This window comes from Cricetulus griseus, chromosome 4, assembly GCF_003668045.3.
Source record: "Cricetulus griseus strain 17A/GY chromosome 4, alternate assembly CriGri-PICRH-1.0, whole genome shotgun sequence".
Taxonomy (NCBI): domain Eukaryota; kingdom Metazoa; phylum Chordata; class Mammalia; order Rodentia; family Cricetidae; genus Cricetulus; species Cricetulus griseus.
Genome location: NC_048597.1, coordinates 161286357 through 161307293, shown reverse-complemented (window position 1 = coordinate 161307293; position 20937 = coordinate 161286357). Strand labels below are relative to the sequence as shown.

The 20937-nt window shown below is 46.7% G+C and overlaps 1 protein-coding gene across 10 annotated transcripts in view; it reads left to right on the top strand.

Annotated features, from left to right (window-relative positions):
* Nucleotides 1-20516, top strand: part of Ncam1 (neural cell adhesion molecule 1) — a 297982-nt gene extending 277466 nt beyond the window's left edge. For 2 of the 10 annotated variants that reach the window (XM_027412111.2, XM_027412113.2), the window contains 6 exons: nt 2212-2336; nt 5351-5531; nt 12988-13195; nt 14173-14289; nt 15251-16066; nt 17362-20516. In XM_027412111.2, coding sequence (XP_027267912.1) covers nt 2212-2336; nt 5351-5531; nt 12988-13195; nt 14173-14289; nt 15251-16066; nt 17362-17482 — 1568 coding nt within the window. In that variant the 3' untranslated portion in view covers nt 17483-20516. Of the gene's footprint in view, nt 1-2211; nt 2337-5350; nt 5532-7939; nt 8333-12987; nt 13196-14172; nt 14290-15250; nt 16067-17361 lie in introns of those variants that run through there. The other 8 variants (XM_027412114.2, XM_027412112.2, XM_027412118.2 and 5 more) reach the window with 4 other exon arrangements.
* Nucleotides 20517-20937: the final 421 nt, after the last annotated feature.

Here is a 20937-nt window from a genome sequence, read left to right as displayed (position 1 = left end):
AGATTTGATGCTGTACCCCCTTTTTTTGCAAGAGTGGAAACAAACTAAGGCAGATGATGTTTTATACCTCTCACGAGGCAGAGTTCAGAAGAGGAATTTCAGTATGTTGATTCTGCATTGAATATCCACAGTACTCTATCCTGAGAGGAAATAGTGAAGAGGAGCTGGTTGAACCACCCTCCACCTCCCTCCAAGGATGCCTCAGGCAATCACTTGCCTGGCGACTCTTTTCTTTCCTCAGCAGAGAGATACCCAGCTCAGTCCATGTTGTGATTCTCAGTGCAGAAAGCTATATTTCCATTCAGTCCGAACCACCAACCATCCCTGTTAGCCTAGGATTAAGGAGTTTCCTGGGATATTGAACTTCCAATGCTGCAATGTTTAAGGGTCCCTGGGATGAAGTGGTCACCTTAATTCTATCAGAGAATAGAACTTGTTGAGTTCTCTCATGGCTCCTTCAGCACTGCTGTGTTCAACACTGTAGAATCTACCAAAAAGCCCTACCTTATTCTACATTGGACTGCACTTTGAGTCCCACTGCACATTTATAATGGTATAGATACCATTGACTTATTGCCTAAGATGATAGAAGAGCTCAAAGGAATTTAAAGCACCTACATAGATTGACATATCCAAGCCAGATCTAAGTGCTTCCTCTAAATAGCTTGGGACAGTGGCTACACTCTAGCTTAAAAAAAAAACTGTACAAATATTTTTCTAAAGTCTATCTTGGTATTTCTATTTTTTGTGTTTCTTAAATTCCCAATTGTAGAGAACAGATAATAAGACTGATTTTTCCTAAATAACCTTCAGACATCAAGATTAGGAGTCCTCCCTGTTGCAGTATGTGTTCATCGTCATTTCTCCCCAGTTCTCAAAGCCTACTCATACACACATCTCACCAAGGATTCCTGTTACAGCAGGAGTCTGGGTTTCTAACCAGCTCCAGACAGTGTGCATGCTGTGCCCCAGGGGATATTTAATGGGGCTCTGGGTAGCTTGTTCTCTCTCTGCTTCCACCTTTTTGAATCCAAGGGAGGAGTCTCCCAGCAACTGAACACGGAGACCAAGCTAAATTCCAACTTTCCAGCAGCCCTCCATTTATAGCCAGGGGTGCAGTGTGAGGTAATTAGCTTCTCTTCCTAGTGGCAGGTCCTTTCCTGGCTCTCCTGTCACATCCCCCTTTTTTCAGTAACCTGCTTAGAAAGTAAGTGGACCTCCCTATGAGACCAGGAAACATCACAGAGTTTGGTTCTCTCTGGAATTCCTGGTTCCTCACAAGCACAGAGTTTTAAGTTCAACCGTACATTACACATCTCTTCATTTGCTGCTTTAGTGTATGCTTGAAGTTTCTGGTCCAGTAGATCAGCATGATGCTACAGAGCCATCCTGGCTCTCTCTGATTTATCACATACAGGTTCATCCTCCTTCTTTCTTCCACTTGGATTCACAGTGCTACCATCCAAGTGAGCGTTAACTCCAAATAAAGTGAAACAAGCAACTCTGTTTTTCTTATTGTAAAAATGCTAAAGCCATTTCCCCCCACTCTCCCCTCACAAAGAAAAAGCTGGCAATGATTGTTGCTTTAATACATTAAAGAGCCAAAGATTATCGCTCACTTGACTGAGCTGTAAATGTAGTTACATTCACAGGAAACTTGCCTGTGGCAATTTGTGTTTTATTTAGCCACAATTGGAAACGTATTTTTAAGTGATCCTAAGCAATAAAATTTAATTCATGAAAAGCTAGTTGCAAGAACAGCATCATTCACTCCCATCAGTGACCAAGCCCTCGGGACTCTAGGGTGAGTTACGATGTACCCAGGGATAAAAACACAGGGCTATTCTGAAAAGTAATCCCATGTTTTAAAATTTGCTATTCAGACCTGCTTACATATTTCAGGCACTCTGTCAAGATATGTCAGGTTTATAGAAATCAAACCTGCAGAGGTGGGGGAGGAAATATGAGTACTGGTGAAAGACAGGAAAAGAACTGTGTTCGTAGGGAGTGTTTTCCAGAACATTTCCACAAAGCACCCTCAGCTAAGACTGAAAGAGGCAGCCAAGTGGGGTTTGAAGTTCTAAATTCATTGCTTTTTAACCATTTGAATTTCTGAAAAAAGCAAGAAAAGTGCCCAGCCCCACCTCATCACTCCATCCCACTTCTCATTCCGTGGACCCAGATTTCATGGGAATTTGCTGGCTATTTCAGGGGAACCCAGTGCACCCAAGCTGGAAGGGCAGATGGGAGAGGATGGGAACTCCATCAAGGTGAACCTGATCAAGCAGGATGACGGAGGCTCCCCAATCAGACACTATCTGGTCAAGTACCGAGCGGTGAGTAGCCTCCATCCTCAGACTCCCTTTCCTCACCCTGGGACCCAACCTTGTTGGACCAAGAACTCAAGAATACCAGGTGAGGCGAGAGTAGGACAGGCTCCCACTGGGTACCTTGCAGGAGGCTCATGGAACTTGGCCAAGGTTTTCAATCCCAAGACTAACCTACAGCTGTTAGGCTACGCCCACAGTGGGACCATTTGAAAACTGCTATGATTGGGATAGTGAGAACATCACCATATTTCTGATCCTTTCAGTTTTTCTATAAAACGTTTTTCCATAATCCAGGACTTCTGTGAAAAATTGTCATGCTGCCTTCTAACAATCACAACTTTTGATAGTGTGTCTCCTGGACCAAGTGCTGTATTCAGACATATTTCTTGCATAGGACCCTATGAAGTGGGTGTCACAGTTAGCCCCCACATTACAGATGAAGCAACTAGACAGCTACAACAACCAGTAACTGATGTTCTCATCCATATGGGTGAGGCCAAGTTTGAATCTAGTCCCATCTAGCTGAGGAACGTAGGCTCTCGCCTGGCTTTACTTAAAAACCAGACCCAAAGCTGGATGCCCTGCCTGCTCTTCCAGGCACCTCAGCTTGGCTAACTGCTAACAATCAGGGTGACTCTAAGCTTTCCCCAGGGGCTCACTCACCACTTACCTAAGATCTCTAATAGTCCAACTTTCATCCCCACCCCCACCCCCAAACTGAGAATCACTCTCTCCTTTTCTAGTTTCAGAATGACATTTGGCAAGTAGTTGCAGCCTGGGGAAGGGGGAGTCTCTGGGTTCTGGGAATAACCTGTTGCTAAGATTTCTTAGTAGTTGGAGGTAATGGACCAGAGAGCAAGCAGGAAGTTTGCTCATCTCTACCTCTCCTGGGAACAGCTCCCACAGAAATGGCATGCGTGTCCAGCATAGAACCCTACAGGCATGCACACCTTGTAGCAAGGGATGGGGACACAACACAGACAGACAGACAGACCTTTGTCTACTCAGCTCTCCCAACTGATTCTCAGAGGATCTGGCATAGTAGGAGAAGTCTCAACAAACTTCCTTAAGAGTCAGCCTAGAGATACAACTATATAGGAGGTCCTGTAGTTTGTTACTACAGGGAAAGATGTCAAGGCTTGCCAGGTGGCCCTGAACAACCTAGTTGGAGCAGGTGCTATGGTAGGGTGGAATGCCTCTGGCCATTATGAGCCTGAATGGCACCAAATTCCAGCTTTGCCATTTGTCAGCATGTGATCTGAAGGACAGATAATTTCATCTTCCCAAACCTCCTTTGCCCAATCTGAAAAATAGGAATAAAATAACTTTAGCTGCCAGATTAGTTATAATATATGTAGGGATCCCAAAAATGTCCCAGACACTTTGAAACCACTGTAAAATCTCTCCCATAGGAAGACAACCTCAGGGTCTATTTGCCTGACCGGTCACTGAGACTGTGTTTAACAGACAGAGGAACAAAATGCTGAGCTATTTTAGATTTCAATGACTTTAGCCATCCTCTTCCACTTTGAAGCTTCTTGTTTGCTAAATGCAATCGCATATTATTAATATGTATTACATAACATAAAGTTTGCTTTCCTGAGTGTTTGCTTCCTCGTCTGGTTGTCTCTTTTGTAATGATGTTTGCCGAGGAAGACAGAGAAAGAAGAGCAAAGAGAGACAGCCCAGCTTCTTTGTTTTAAATTAAAACAGCACCATAGCAACATGTGCAGAGCTAACTTACAGCACAGTCCAGGCTGCCTGTTTAGATTATAGGACACTAGAATCCCCTCTGAGCAATTTCCCACAATACTAGCAGCCCTGGAATGAGCACTAAAGACATCTTTGTGGCTGATCAGAACTGCTTTGCCCCATAAAGCGTCTTCCTCCAGCTCCTGGTGGCCACACCAGGACCTGCAGTGGTCACCTCTTTCCTGATACTGTTGCCATGTTTTACTCCCCTGTTTAATACATATTTGCCACTCCCTACAGGTGCCCAGCATGTACCTGAGGCATATGTAGCTTTTTGAAAAGGCCAGCGACTATGACTTGCAACTAGAAAACCATCTAAAGATTTCTCAGGAGGACTTGAGGCCTCTCCCACAGTTTTGTTATGCAGGTGGTTGCCTAGCAATGGCTTTGGAAACTCCCTTCCAGTACAAACTCATTGGCCAGCTTGAATGATATACCTAGAGGGAAGGTTGGGTGAAAAGGGGGATAATCTACAGAATTTTGCATCTCTCCTTATGCCCTGGCAACGTGTGGGATACTCCATGTGAGCCCAATGAACAACCCGCACTTGTTCAGCCACAATGAGGCCAGGCAGCACGACAGGGAATAGAAAATCCAAGTTCAGTTCAACTCATGTTTGCTGGGCTCCCTGTTATGAAAGGGAAAATGCAGTCTGGGGCTTGCACAGTCTGGGCTCCAACCTTGACTGCAGGGTGACTTTGGGAAGTCACCTAACCTCTTACTCATGCCCCTATAATCAGATCTAGTAAGAGCCTGAAGTGATGCCCAGAAGGTTTGCCATAGGGAAGTGATGAGAAATGATATAGGCAGCCCTAACTCCAGAGCCTAGCCTATAGAAGATACTCAGTACATGATGGTTTGTATTTTTAGTAAAACTGAAACATATGCAATATTTACCTGTCAGAATGTGGGCAGCATTCTGAAATATAATGAGAAACATTTAACTCCTCTAAGAAGCCCTTATGTCATCTACCTAGCATTCCAGAGGATAGAGGAGGTAGGGTAGGTGGGGGACAGTGTGGGAACCCCTGTCAGTCCTGAGTTGGGATAGTGAACTCAAAACCATGTCACACTGATATTCCTTACTGTTGATTGTGGACAAGTATACTAGGTGGATCCCCAGTACGGAAAATCCTCATTGGTTCCTATTTTGACCTTTTAACCCCATGGTTTTCAGTCCCCCTGAGTTTGTGCCTCTTAGCCAGTCTCTCCAGCATTCTCACTCAAGCTCCCTGGTGTCTTCTGTCCTTCCTGCTGGCTGTCCCCAGAAGCTTGCCTCTGAGTGGAAACCAGAAATCCGGCTCCCTTCCGGCAGTGACCACGTCATGCTCAAGTCCCTGGACTGGAACGCCGAGTATGAAGTATCTGTGGTAGCTGAGAATCAGCAAGGAAAATCCAAGGCAGCTCACTTTGTGTTCAAGACCTTAGCCCAGCCCACAGCCATCCCAGGTACAGCCATCTGTGTTTTCTGTCTGTTTCCCGCTTTGAATTAATGCACACATGCCGCGCCTCCTAATGCGCCTGAACAACCCTGACAACTCGCTTGCTTACAGCCATCCTCATGACTGGTTGCTCATGCCAAGCTTAGTTTTGCCTTAGCCCCATCTATGCAGTGGGTTGACATGTACAAGACCCCCAGGAGAGTTTTACCAAGTATCCTGGGGGAAGGGTCCTGTCTCATTTGGCCTTGAAATATCAACGCTAACCAGTCTATGGGACTTCCTCCAATGGGAAAACGCCCCAACTCCTGCCTTGCCTTGGACGCTGTTGAACAAGGATCCTTGATGAGACTTTCTCTGCCATCTGCATTCTATACTAGGACCACATACCTGGTTTTATGCTGTTTATATGAACCTCGCTTTCGCTGTACAACCATGGTCTAACTCTCTTCTCTCTGGTCACCCCAAGAGAAGGAATAGATGGTGCCCAGTTAGATACATACCTGTCTATGAAGGACCTCTCCACTGTGCTAGAGACAAATTGAGCATTTTGGAATGGAGCAAGTGGAAAACATAGATCCTGGGAAGTACCATCAATGGAAGGGCAGCCAGTCTGCTAGACCATGGTAGCAGCAGTGCTCCTAGGAAATGCAGATTCGTCTATAGGATCCAGGACCAACTCAAGTGTGGGAATAAAGTGAGAGCTCTGATTTTCGGCCCGGATACCTTGTCCTAATGGCCAGTCCCCTAATTAGTCAAAGTCCTCTGAGAGGATTCAGCCATCACTTTGCCTTTCCAGAGCCAGCCAAATGCCAAACACAGGCGGGAGAGATGGTCAAAGAGCATGTAGATGCAGCCTTTTGGAGGTGGTCCTCTGTGCTCTATAATGTTCAGGTGTGGTAGGAAGACAGCCTGTGTGGTGAGCTTACTTAGCTCCTGAGCTCCATTGTCAAGCTTGCTCCTCCCGGGGGAAAGTCAGGCCAGAAAGGGGACAGGCTGCCTGCCATGTAGGGTTCTATGTGCCAAAGTGGGTAGCAACAGAAGATCTTGGTGTGTGATTCTTTATGGTTGTTTGTGGATGAGTGGGTGTGCGTTGGGGGATAATGGAGATGAGTAGGGCCTCCAGCCAGTTGGCAGGTGAATTTTGAGCTGTAGACTAGACGCGTCAATTGGTTGATTGCACTATGGGGAGGGCTTTCTTGCTCAGTTTAGGATCCCAGTACTAGAAGGAGGTTCTTGGATGTGGCTACAGGAAGTTGCCCTCATTGTATCTCAATAGGATGTCCAAATAGAGGTGGCCTTGCTTTTTCTCTGTCCCTTCTTCCCTTTGTCCTTTGGTTAGTTCTCCCTTGGAATTGAGAGTGTGATGTGTTTCCAGATCCATGCTTTTGAACCTCTTAGGATTTGTGGACTAGTGAGGCTTAAGTTAAGCCCTTTGCATCAGGCCACAAGTTAGTTCTTCCCCACAGTGAAACTTGATGGCCATGCTATGTTCCCAGGCTGGGCACTGCCAGCAACTTCTTCACCTTCTAGGTTTCCAGTGTGAGCAAGAGAAATGCTAGAGAACGCAGCCGTATAGAATGTTATCCAGGCTCCCATGTAAGCCAGACAGGGTTAGGAAGTCCTTGCCTTGTCCACAATGACTCTGTGACTGCTGTCCAAGTGCTAAAAGGAGATGGCTCTGGCTGAACTATCCTAGCCATTTTATTGGAATTCAAGAACAAAACCTCTTTGCATTGTAAAACGAGGATTTGTGGTGGAACTCTGTGGTCTGTAGGGTGGTAGAAGGTGAGATGTTCCGGACTACACCAATGGTGGGGCTTGCACAGTAGAAAAACAGGTCTGCTTTGGCTCTCTAAAGACCACCCCGCATCCGCAGTGTTCTGACCATAATGCAGCCACCCACTGCATCTCAGCCTCAACAAGCAAAAACCTAGACACAAGAAGAGCACACTCGTTGCTGGGACTAGGAGGCTTCATCTTAGTGAGAGGTAACATTCTCCTGACCTGACCCTGCTGTTCTGCTGAGAAGGCTCCTGTTCTCTCACTTTAATTTCATTTGCTCGCTGGCCCCAACCCCCCAATTAACCTGCTACGCTGCTTCTGGCATTGCTGAGCTGCTGACCCGGCCTATGGTGTTGATACAGCACTGAACTCTCCTAACGTTTGTCAGCCTAACTTACTAAGTTTAATTAACCTTGGATTCTTGTTTTTTCTATATTTGACCTATTTTTTCTTTCTTTTTTTTATCTATTTTTTCCTCTGTTTCTGTCTCTGCCTTCTCTTTCCTCCCCTCCCATACCCTCTTTATGTCCGTCGTCACACTTGTCACCTTGGACGTCACTGGGACATCCCCACTGCCACATTTATGTCTCAACAACCACCTATCCTTTGGGATTCATTGCTTGACACCTGCAGCCACCTTGGGAGGAAGTTCCACCTCCTACACCTTGGTCTCATTGCTTTTCTCTGTGGTGACTCTTCTTCTGCTCTGTTAGGAACTTGAAAACACACACACACACACACACACACACACACACACACACACACACACACACACAAATTATAATTGCTTAAAAGCCCAGTTCCTCTGAAAATGATCAGTTGCCCCCCTTTGAAAGATCCTTCCAGGACTACGGTTGCCCAGCCACAGCTACTGAGCAGGTGTTCTGTGTGAACAAGGAAGGTCTTGGTGATTGGAAACAGATTTACCTCCTGAGATTTTTGTCATTCGGTGATACTTTTCTGTCACTTTGTATGGATTCTTCCCCCTTTTTAATAGCAGTAAAGAAAAAGAGAGAGAATTTGAGAGATTTGAGAGATATTTCTTTCAGTACTATTTTCAAAAACAGCATAATGCAAGGTTCATGGAGAGATGCTTCTACTATCTGTTACTTGTGTTCTTGTTTTTGCTCATAAATGCAGCAGAGGAAGAATTCTAGACTTCTAAAGCTTGGCTCCGATTGTTAAAGTCACCACATGTGCCCTTCACTCTAACACTGCACCCTGTCCTCCACCTTTCAATAGGTAGTTAGCTTAGCCTGCATTTAAGTATTTAAGCACCCATGTTGTACTTAGGTGTTTAAGTACCACATGTTTAGGGACCCATGTGGTGATCCACCTGGGCACTCTGCTGACATAATAGACAAGTTAACCCCCCCCCTGTGACCCATGCAGTGGGAAAAGTTGAAATAGTCTATTTTCTGGAGCTGATGAACATTCTGGAAGGTGCTGTATTCTGGTGTTAGCCTGTCATCTGCTGTCTGTCTCTGTGAAGAAGGCCAAACTGTGATGTGCCCAATAGGAATGGGCTTTGGGATCTGACTCCCAACAGAGCTCTTTCTCCCACTGCACAGTAGGATGCTTCAGATGAGAACTAAACCTCAGGTCCTGGGGTCTGTGGTCCAGCCATAACCTACATCATCACCCTAAGTGCAGTATACTAGGCAGGTTGGAAGCATCCACTGTGAATCAGGCACCGTCCCCACCTTCCCCCCACTGCATGCTCCAAAGAGCACAAGGTAAGGGACTGAGAGAACACACTGTTCCCCCACAGTGTTAATACATTTGGGCAGTCTGCTCGTCAGCAATTCCAGAATGATCCAGCTTCCCTAATGGTCTCCACAGCACTTTTAAAATTATTATGAAGAGCCAGGAACTCCTGTCTGCTGTTGTGCAATTCACCCAGAAGAGGAAATGGGTGTGTCACATCGGATGCATGAGACCCAAGGCTGAATACCAGCCACTAGTGTCAGCGTGTGAACTTTGGGATGGACCTTCTAATGAATAAAAACTCCCTCCCCTGTCATTCTCCCTATCTCATCTCTGAACATCTCCACGGACGTTTAATTTATGTTCTTTTTGGTTCTTTACCTATTTCATTTCTGTGGTTACTTTTTAATGTTCAAAGACTAGCCTTTCCCTTTGGGAATCCACATGACCCTGAATTGTGGTCTGCAGGCAAAGCCAACTGTGTTGCCACCTGCCAGTATCCCAGTGTTCATCATAGAGGCTTCACAGTGCTCAGCAGCTAAAACTGACAGTGCCTCTCTCTCAGCTAGGAAGACCTCTTCCCACCAGCTCAGTGAAACAAGATGGCTCTTGGGCACAAGGCAGTACAGCAGAGAAAAGGACATGGAGCCTTGGGGCCTGATATAAGAATCACAGGTCAGTTAAGGAAAGCTGCAGGGAGGGCAAGAGAGGTCCCTCTTCTGACAGCCCTGAAGAGATGTCACATGAATTCACTCTAGGAGAACTCAGAGTCTGCCTCAGCCTCATCACCAACCCCCTCACAGGAGAGGGACAGTGTCAATATTGCTAAAGGGACCTCTGGAGATTGACCCTAAATTTCCAGAGCCCTAGTGTGGTCCTGTACTCTTAGCAGACACAGGGCCCAGCTGGAAATCTTTGGGCTTATTCCATACTACTTGTAATAGTGTACTCTCCTCAACACAGCTTTAGTGTGCAGTAGCCTTGGCCAGACACTAGGTCCCTCTGAAGGCTATGACTTCTAGTCCAGCCAGGAGTCCTTAAGAGGGCAGTCCCCAGGTTGCCCCAAGGGGGTGAGCTCACCCCCACCTCTGCACTGTGAGTCAGTACAGACCATACACCATCTGCCATGAGGGTTCTCTTCTCATTTTTAGAATATTTATACAGCAGATTCAGATCATGTTTTTCTACTAATAAGAATGCTAACGTCATTGTGTAGATAATCAGCAAGACTTTATGAAGTTTACACCTTTGCGTTATTAAAGGATATAACAGTTCATGTAAACTCAACAGCGTGTTTTGATTTTCTTTGACATTTGTGACCAACACAGTACACCTCATGTGTACTGGATAACTGATTACCAGAAGAGACATTTAAATTAGACCCCACACTTGGTGAGGATCGTTCTAGTCAAAGGCATTTTTCCATGAAAATTATTATGCTATTCTAAATGATCCTGAAGGTGTCAGGTTCCTGTTGCCTAGGAATCCTCAGCAGACAATGAGAGAGGAATGAGTCTTTGCAAAATTGGGGAGATAGTCACTCTGAAGATGAGGTCAGGGGTAGCATCAGATGCGGAGCTCTCTAGCAAAGTCTTATGGTTATATAGCAACATTTCTCCATATATATATATATATATATATATATATATATATATATATATATATATGGAAACTGACCAAAGCATAGCCAGCTCCAGGAAGGAGCAATCGACGTATAAGGGGCTTCTTAGGAAACTAGCCCTGGAATTCAACCATTCTGGTAGCCTGGCCTGACAGTCATATTGGGACTAGGACTTCAGCACCTAGGGAGCCATGGTACAATGACTCAGATCCAGTTGATCACCTGGAAAATGTGAGATCCATTTAAAGGCATAGGAAAATGGGTATTTATAAGTCGAAGCCTTGGAGAAAGCCAGCTGAATGCCAAAACTTCTTTGAATGCCAAACTCTCAAGCTAGGAACCAAAGAAAAGAGACAGCCCCAGCCATGCACTGCTTGGGACAGCTCTTACCTAGGAGGATGTGGGGAAGTTACCCTCCAAGAAGCCTTTTTTTATGTGAAAGGCACTTAGTTGGGCTTGTCACAGAGGGTAAGAGGGAGATCATGGCAAAGATAGATGTCCGAAAAGTTTTCAATGCTTTGTTTTGTTGTTTGTATTTGCTTTTCCTTATATGGCCCGTTCAATGCAATACAGGATCTAGACCTTGTCCTACTAGTTTTCCTGGACTAAACTATTCTGTCACATCCACAAGGATGTGAATGTCTCCTGACTCCAGTACCCTTTCATCTGTATTCTGGGCATTCTGGGCTAAAATTGAAATTTGTAATTAGAAACAGTGGAATGACACAACCCCTAGAGAAGCACTCCAGTACTTGGGCAAGGCATCCTAGTGCAGAGAGAAGACAGGTTACACAAGAGATGAAGAATGGTGGCCAGGTGTGGTGGTCCACACCTGTAATCCCAGCTCCCAGGAAGTGAGGGCAAAAGGGTCAGAGCCGTTAGCCGGTGAGATCCTGTCTCAAAACTCCAACATTATCAAAAGGAAAATGGCAGCCCACATGCCAGTACCACTTATTCTGAGTTGGCCTTCCCTCCCCTAGTTTCGAGGTATGACACAATTAGTAAGCTGATGGAACACATTTAGCAGTTGACAAAGTATAGTCACCTGATTGTGGAGACAGTTGGAGCCAATTCGCAAGTACTGTTAGTTGTAGTTCTTGCAGCCAGTCCAAGACCTGGGTAGTCTCGGTTCCTTGGGAGCACTGGAAACATGAGACAAGGTCTAATGGTAGAATGGAGTTGCACTTGAAGAATTAATGAGTGAGGAGTGCCCTATGTCAATCTGAGGCTATTGCCTCCACGATGACTTCCATTGGCAGAACTCTGTTCAGTGTTTTGCTTCTCACAATACCACTATTTACAGGAGTCAGGAGGTTCCTCTCAGAAAACTGATGTCAGTGGGGCCACATAGGGCCAGGATACTTCTATGAGAGAATCTGTAGGTCAAGGTCTTGGAGGGCTGCTGATGGACACCAGGGGAACTAGACACAGAAAACCCAGCCAGAAGTAGGATGCTGGGTACTGTTGGGGTGGGAGAAAGTGACTTGGTGGACGTTTGTCCTGTGCATGGGTATGACTGTCTGTGAGAATGTTCAAATCTGGGTAAGTCTACAGGTTTTCCTGAAGCCTGATCCCAGCATGCCTGGCTCCCACATGGTGAGTATTCCCAGACCCTTCGCCATACTGGTGGGGCCTGGGGAGGCTGCTGTGTCTCAGGAGTTTCATGGGTTACATTCAGCCTCCTGGGACACGAAAAGAAAGGGTAAAATGAGACCCCAGTTCCCTCATAATTAATGTCCTTTGTATTTACTCTTCAATTGTGGAGAGGAAGTAGAATCATTTGTTGGGCATCCCATTGGGCCTGATATTTCTGCAAAACCCAAAGCAGTCCTGGGAACTCCATATGGGCCCCTGTCTATCACCCTGCTTAAAGCCACAGAACAGACAGCAGCCTCTGCCTGACTGGGCCAGAAAACCTTTTGCATTGGTCCAGAGACACAGCAGGGCCCTTCTGGAGTCACTGTCATTTGGTGTCTTCAAACACTGCCTGTCTGGGCCCAGTCTGCTTCCAGGATTGATGAAGATCACTTGAGCATATGCCTTACAGATGAGGTTCAGGGTTAGGGACAAGAACGAAGGCATAGCTCACAATCCCCTCTCTTCATCTTAATTTGTGGGAGCCCCCAGACCCTGTCTCCTGGGTGAGATAAGGTTATCATGCCCCATCTAAAAGGTGCAGAGGACCTTTTGTCTCTGCACCAGGCATAAGAAGGCCCTTGGGAAGGTACCACTGGTCACAAATGCCTTGGTTTTATGCTCAGGGTCCTACTCCACCCACAGGGATGTTGTCCATAGGGTGTGGGGGGCTCATACACAAGCCTACTAACCACTGACTATCTCTCTCCTACTTAAGCCAATGGCAGCCCTACCCCAGGCCTGAGCACCGGCGCCATCGTGGGCATCCTCATTGTCATCTTCGTCCTGCTCCTGGTGGTCATGGACATCACCTGCTACTTCTTGAACAAGTGTGGCCTGCTCATGTGCATCGCTGTCAACCTGTGTGGCAAAGCTGGGCCTGGAGCCAAGGGAAAAGACATGGAGGAGGGCAAGGCTGCTTTCTCGTGAGTGCAAAGCTATTGAGTCTGTGGGGTCTAGGCTCTGCCTCAGCCCGGGGCCTAACACTGCGCTATCCCAGAGTGCTGTGGTGACCTACCCTTTAGCTTTATTTTTTACCCACATGCCAACTCGGAGTGGTTAAACCATCAAAGCAAATCTCTCTAAGCATGGGTTTAAGGCAAGGTGGGATCACCAGTTTGAAATGCAGTGTCTTGGATCCACCCTGGGTTTAAACTCTCATAAAGATTTGAAAACCCCTGAGGGGGTCAAGAGAGGGGGGCTTGTCAGAATTAGACCTGGAGAGGAGCTATGATGGAGGAAACCATCATTGGAAGTACGCACTTAACCTCTCGTTCATTCATTCACCACTACAAGTGTTTATCCTGCATCTACTGAGGGCAAGACCTTGTATCCTGACTGTGTGGTATCATAGGGAGAAAAATGAATATAGATTCCTCTCCTCTTGGAGGAACAACCTATATATTCTTCCCTCCTGCAGCATCTGGATCTAGTGAGCAGGAGATTTTGAAGTCTCTGGGTGAGCATGGATGGAGTGGGAAGATAAGTTGTTTAGCACTCCCACATGCTAGTAACTGTATATATACACATACATATATGCACATGGACTTATGTATGTGTGTGCACAGTTACAAATGCATGTGTTTGCATGCATACATATGTGTGCACACATGTTCACTTTGGAGCCTTACCTGCACTGTCCTAAAAACTTTACATGAATGATCTCATTTATTCTCATGGGCAGGTGAGCTATAAATTATTACTTACCCTAATTTACGGATGGGAGAACTCAGGTAGGGCTGATGACCTTATATACTCTTGGCTAGGCTGGTGCAGAGACAGTAATCTGTCCCACTTTGCCAGCCACAGGCCAGACCTTGATACACCTTGCTACAGCTTCTTTTCCTAGGTATCTTCCCTCTGAAGCCATCCTGGTGTTTAACCAGCAGAACTCTCTCCACAGGAAAGATGAGTCCAAAGAACCCATCGTGGAGGTCCGAACAGAGGAGGAACGGACTCCAAACCATGACGGAGGGAAGCACACAGAGCCCAACGAGACCACACCGCTGACAGAGCCAGAGTATGTGGAGTAGGAGGGACTGGCACCTCCTCAGTAGATCCCCAGTTCCACCCTACCCCAACCTTCCCTGCTTCTCACCCTTGGCTCCTGGCCAAACATGGAAGCTACCACTCTGGAGCCCTCGGTTAGAAGACCTCCTGGCCGGACCATGTCTGAACCCACTCTCCTTGGAGAGAAGGCATTCTTGCTTCTCCTTGGGTCATGATGGGTGCCTTACCAGGTTCTTCACAGAGGTGGGGTTCCCAGGACTACTCCAAAATTCCACACATACTATAGGAATGTCTTAAAATTTATTTAGGGTTTCTTAATTATCTTCTATGCTAGAAAAGTTGGAGACCTGGTGAGGTTCCCTGGCCCTCTTCTAATCAGAAACCTCAGAGATCCTCAGGGGCTCTGACCAGCTGTGTTTGTCATGCCCGCCGGGCTGTCAAGGGTCTGATTGAAGGAAGTACTTCTCACAGGAACACACATCTGTGGCTGGAAGAGCCCCTGACACATGGGAGCCATTTGGAGCACTGATCCTCTTCATCTGGCCCCATCCCTGCTTAGAAATAACTGTAAGGTAGCTGGACCCCATGTCTATGGGGCTCCAGAAACCTAAAGAGGTATATGATGGACATCTGCTGCCTTCACTGGAGTGGAGATCCAGGGTGGCGCAAGAGAACACTTGAGAGATCTGTAGGGGATTAGAGCCCTGTACTGAGAGCTGAGGGGGCATCAGCATGGAGGAAGGCTAGCAGGTCCCTTTGAGACTACCACGTTCTTTGTTGTCTCCTGTGTCCTCTTCTGCCCGCCTGGGGCGTGTACTTCCTCTTCGTCCTTGTTTCTTTGTGGGCCCATGTTCCTGCCCGTGTGTGGTTGCATGCCCACCCACGGCTCCTCGCCCTGGCTCCTATCTAGCTTCTCTGTCATGTCTCAGCTTCATTGTCTATTCTCTTTCTACTTCCTGTCCTCCCCACAGGCTGCCTGCTGATACCACAGCCACTGTCGAGGACATGCTGCCTTCTGTCACCACCGTCACCACTAACTCTGACACTATCACCGAAACTTTTGCCACTGCTCAGAACAGCCCCACCAGTGAGACCACTACACTGACCTCCAGTATTGCCCCACCGGCCACAGCTGTGCCGGACTCAAATTCTGTGCCCACTGGTCAGGCCACCCCTTCCAAGGGGTCTGGTGTCACTGCCGCATCCTCACCCCCAGCCTCGGCCCCAAAGGTTGCTCCTCTTGTTGACCTGAGCGATACCCCAACCTCAACTCCCTCTGCTAGCAATTTGTCCTCCACTGTCCTGGCTAACCAAGGAGCTGTACTCAGCCCCAGCACCCCTGTCAACGCAGGGGAGGCCTCTAAGGTCCCTCCAGCCAGTAAGCAGTCCCCTGCTCCAACTTCCACCCCAGCTGGGGCAGCCAGCCCCTTAGCAGCAGTAGCCGCCCCTGCCACAGAAGCCCCTCAGGCCAAGCAGGAAGCCCCCAGCACCAAAGGTCCGGACCCAGAGCCCACCCAGCCTGGCGCCATGAAGAACCCTCCTGAGGCAGCCACAGCCCCTGCTAGCCCGAAGAGCAAGGCTGCCTCCGCCAGCACCACAAACCCTTCCCAGGGCGAGGACTTAAAAATGGACGAAGGGAACTTCAAGACCCCAGATATTGACCTTGCAAAGGATGTTTTTGCAGCCCTGGGCTCTCCTGCTCCTGCCACTGGGGCCAGTGGACAAGCCTCTGAGCTTGCTCCTTCCACTGCAGACAGCGCTGTGCCGCCTGCACCAGCAAAGACCGAGTACGGCCTCTCTTTGTCTGCTGTCATTGGGTTGTGTCCGTAGTGATGTGTGTTTGTGCTGTGCTATATCCTCCTTGTTTGATGTGTCCTCAGCCTCTTGCAGGGCTTCTATGAGGCAACTGTCAGCCAGGGGCCTGGAATCAGGCAGGAGCAGGGGCAGGGGCAGGCAGTGGGATGGGCAAAGTGGCTGCCTGCTCGCTAATTAGGTCATGTTAATTATGTTTCATCCTTATCATCCTAGCCATGCTTCTGTTTTCCCTGGGGACGCCTTTGCAGTTGGGCCACTAGTGAACAGAGTTTGACTAGGCACTAAGGAGGCCAAGGTGCCTTTATCTGTCATCCTGGGCCCAAGGGTGTGTGTGCTATCCAGGGCCAGGCCAAGTCCTCCTGAGAAAGGCACTGTTGTATTCAGGAAGAAAATAGGTAGCCGTGGTGAGGCGAATGTGCAAAGGGGATGCAGCCCCCAGACTGCTCTGCCACACGCTGGCTGCAGGCCCACTCCTACCCAAGACTCTCAGACAGGCAATGCCTATCTCCAAGTTCAAGTGCTCAACCTTCAGATTTCTTAAGTTTGATGCTAAATACAATGGAGTCATCTGGTATCTGCACTTGCTCCGGTGTGTCTTTAGGCTTGACTCCGTCTTGTGAGACCTGTGGAGATAGAGACATACCTAGACTTTTACAGAGGTTTATAAATGTGGCTGTCCCTTCCAATCCCTTGTAACAAGCAGGCCCACTCTAGCCTTTTGCCAACTCTGGTATCCATATTCTAGCACCCTATTCAAGCCACCATAGAGTCACCATCCTGAAACAGCATGGGATGAAGGGTTGGGGCAGGCAAAGGAGAGGTGGTTTATGATAAGGGTCCCTGGAACTGTACCCAAAGCAGAGCCTGGTACACCCCACTTATAGCAAGCTGAGCTACATACAGTGCTTCTGCTTGACGGGGGGTGGGGGTGGGGGGATACTCTTTTTCTCCTGCCCCAGGTTAATTAACACAGGGCCCCCGGGGGTGATCAAGGCAGAAGGAGGATAAGACTGTTCTCTGACTAGATCACCTCCACCTAGCTGCCCATTGAAATCACCTGGTTGCTTTTAAAATCATGGCACCCAGGATTTCTGGGGACATGCCCCAGGCATGAGCCCTTTGGAGAACTCTAAGGTGATTTCAAAGTGCGTTTGAGGTTGCATGTCAGAGCTGCAATTGAAGCCTCCCAACAAGGCCTGGGGAGAGGGGCGGTATTCACAGAGCCAGACTCTGTGACCTCAGCAACACTGTTTCTGTTTCTCTTCAGGAAGGGTCCAGTAGAAGCAAAGTCGGAGTCCCAGGAGTCAGAAGCAAAGCCAGCACCAACTGAAGTCAAGACGGTCCCCAACGATGCCACACAAACAAAAGAGAATGAGAGCAAAGCATGATGGGTACCTAGCAACAAGCAAAGATCAAAATAAAGTGACACAGCGGCTTCACCAGAGCATCCCCAAATCTCTCTCTCTCTTACACACACACACACACACACACACACACACACACACACACACACACTCATTCCTCTAGTGTCTTGCCTTTAAAAACAAACAGATAAACATGGGATCGCCTTTTTGTAGGTTTCTAGAAAGGGCTCCTTTGTTGCACACTCCTAAAAAAAAAATGAGACAAAAAGGTTAAACCCACAGCCAAACTAGGACACTCCGTTCCCTGAAACCATTTAAAAATCAAACAAAAGGACCCCAAATTAAGAATCTAGGAAGCTCAGAAAGAAAAAAGAAGAAAAAAAAATCTAGGTTCAGGAAGGCTTCAATTGGTGTTACCCAATTGGCACAGATCAGTTTCAGAAAAATGCTTCCAAGAACTCAAGACTAACCGAATGAACCAAGTCCGCAGTTTATTTTTATACTTTCAGTCAAGTTGGGACTCCGTAGAACCTCACAAAGAAGTTATACTTTCTGTTCACTTTGTATTTGTTCGGTATGCAAAGTGTGGCACTCTAGCTAGCTGCCTTCAGTTCCCATGTAGACTCCTGTTCTGTAGGAAGAATGCCAAATCGCAGCTTATTATTCTATTTTTTTTCTTTTGTCTTTCTTCCACTGTTTCTTTTCTTTCTTTTTCTTCCTCTCTTCCAACTTTGCTTTCCAGTGTTTACAAGTTGACAGATGTTTGACTTTGGTTGTGTTTAATGTCTGTGTAAAATAGCTGCCATTTTTTTTTTCCTTTTGAGCAGCAAGTACCCCCTAGAGGCAGGCAGAATCCTCCCAGGTTGCTTTTAGCACATGGCGAAGGTTACAAAAGATGATTGTTTACAGTGGGTCTACCTTCCACCCCCACACCCCTCCAATTCTGATTCATTTGCAGTTTTTACCTGTGTCAAACTGGGGTGAAAGCCCTCCCCTTGTGGAATGATTTTTGCCTTTTTCTTTCCTGTTTGGTTCTGTTGCTATTATTTCTTAGGGGGAGAGGGGGATGTTAGACCACTTTCAGATTAGCTGCCACCTGCCTGTGTCTGTGACACTGGACCTGCCTCCCAGGTGTCTGCACACCCTTCCTCTGAAGGACTCCTTTGGCTTTGTTGAATGAAGCAGAGAAGATTGTATAGTTGGGGCTGGTCTTGGTGAACACACTTTTTTTTTTACCCCAAACACCCCCTTTTTTTGTAGAAAGCCAAATAAAATATATACGTACCATTTCCTTTTGAGCCCAGAATCTAGATTTGAGCGGAAGAGCACGTGTGCTTCAGGGAAGTAGTGTCTCCTTTTGGAAATCTGTTGAAGTAAAGTGACATCGGCCTTCTGTTCACTTAGGCAACATTTGTAAAAAAACAAATACTGTCTGGAGTTATAATACAACTTTCCTGGATTGGAAACCAAGTGGGGGGAAAAATACAGAAACTTTCAGGGGAATGGGAGGGGGGAGAAGGGAAAAGCCAGCCCTTTGTATAGAAATTTTGCTTTTGTTTTTCATTCTACTTTAGAACCGCAAGCTTGTACACTGTGGATGCGTGAATATTTTAGTGTGAAACGTGTTTTTGTCATAGTATTGAAATAAAACTTCAACATAGTTTGGTTGTGGAAGGTATAGCAGATAGTTCAGAAAAAAAAAAAAGCTATTCAGGAAACAAAAACCCGAAATGTCAAAAGGAATCGAAGCCTTTCAACAAAGAAAATGAAATACAGGTGATGCTGATGAAGAGGACCCTAAAGCCAACAGACGTCCATCAGACAGCACAGGTTCCTTTCCCAAGTACAAAGCAACAAGAGGTTAGGGTGGCAGATGGTCTCGTGTCCACTTTGTGGGCCACACACCCCAATGTTCTGACACTTCTGCAGTGTGATCAGTGGCGATGCTAGATTATAATTTCAAACTGTGAAAAATAATGGTCTTGTCATTTACTCAATGTGGGGTTATTTTGCATTTTCTCAGCTCCTGGGGATGGAAATGGAGGATTCCAGAACATTCAGCCTGGCCCTTCTCATCCCAGGGCCTGCACAGATCCATAGTTAACAGGTCCTCAGGAAGAGCTATTGGGAAGACGACTCTGAGGGCACACAGCATAATGGGAGAGGTGGATAGCATCTGAGCCAGAGAGGTCCTAGTGGTGAGGGACAGACTCCTTTAGCCAGTGGGATCTGTTTCCCATAGTGTGAAGTCAGTGGCTTGAGCAGCTAGGCCAAGGGCACACTGTACCTCCTGGAAATGGTGTTTTTCACTCTGTTTGTGGTTCAACACATTGAGTTCAATTCTGATGACTAGGATGAGACAGAACAACCCCAGAACAACCTGGCCCAGGGTGGCTGACCCCCTGAACACTGGCCCCACCATTCGCTGGAATCAGACAGCCCACACTTTGATCTGCCTCTCTCTTTATGTTTGTCTCATCATGCATGAGTTTTCCTTTCTTCTTTTTTTAAAATCAGTAATCTCTCTAAAATCAATGTATTTCCCACATGTTCTATCTTTTATCTGAAGAGAAACAGTTTCCTTGTTTGTTTGTTTGTTTTTTTAAGTTTTTGGAAGGAGGGATGGACTCGACCAGTTTCATTGTCGATATGTCGTATGTCTATGTGGCATACATATGTATCACATAAAGACCAGCATGGCCAAGTTCTGTGGGAAGGCCACCCAGGTGCCATGAGTGGGGTCTCCCAATCCTGAAGGGCCAAGGTGTATTCAATAGGACTCTATGTTCTCACTTTTCTATGGAACCTCCCACATCCCAGGGTGTCACCCTCAGCTGTCCGTCTGGATGGTGGTGATCACACCTCCATTACCATCCTTACCCAGCATTCCGTACTTCGGGGGCCTTCTCTCTTGTTATAAAACTTTTTACTGAGTGAAACATCAACACCACCTTTGTTTCCATTCTCACTGCTGTAAATACTGAGTACTAACTGAGAATTTTGACTTTGCATTCTGTCAGAATACTTGTGTTCAATAAAATTGAAAGAAAAAAAGCAATTATAGTTAAACTTGGATTTCTTTCTGTTCAGAGAGAGAGAGAGAGAGAGTTTGTGTTTGAATAATTATGGGTATGCCTGTGTTCTAGTTTTTGGGTTTTGTGGTGGGTTGGTTAGTTTTAGGGTGGGGGGTCTGTGGTTACTTTTGTTTTAGGACTTAGTAAGTAATATCATTTTGTCTTAGACACATGTAATATCTTGGGTCTATAGTCCTAGTACTCAGTAGGCTGAGGCAGGAGAATTGCCATGAGTTTGAACAACACAGTAATTTCCAGGTGAGCCTGGGCTGCAATGTAAGATCACATGTATCAAACAAAACAGAAAAAAAAAAAACGTGTGTGTGTGTGTGTGTGTGTGTGTGTGTGTGTGTGTGTGTGTAAAACTATCTTGATTTCAGGTTGTCTAAATGGTGGTTTCTTTCC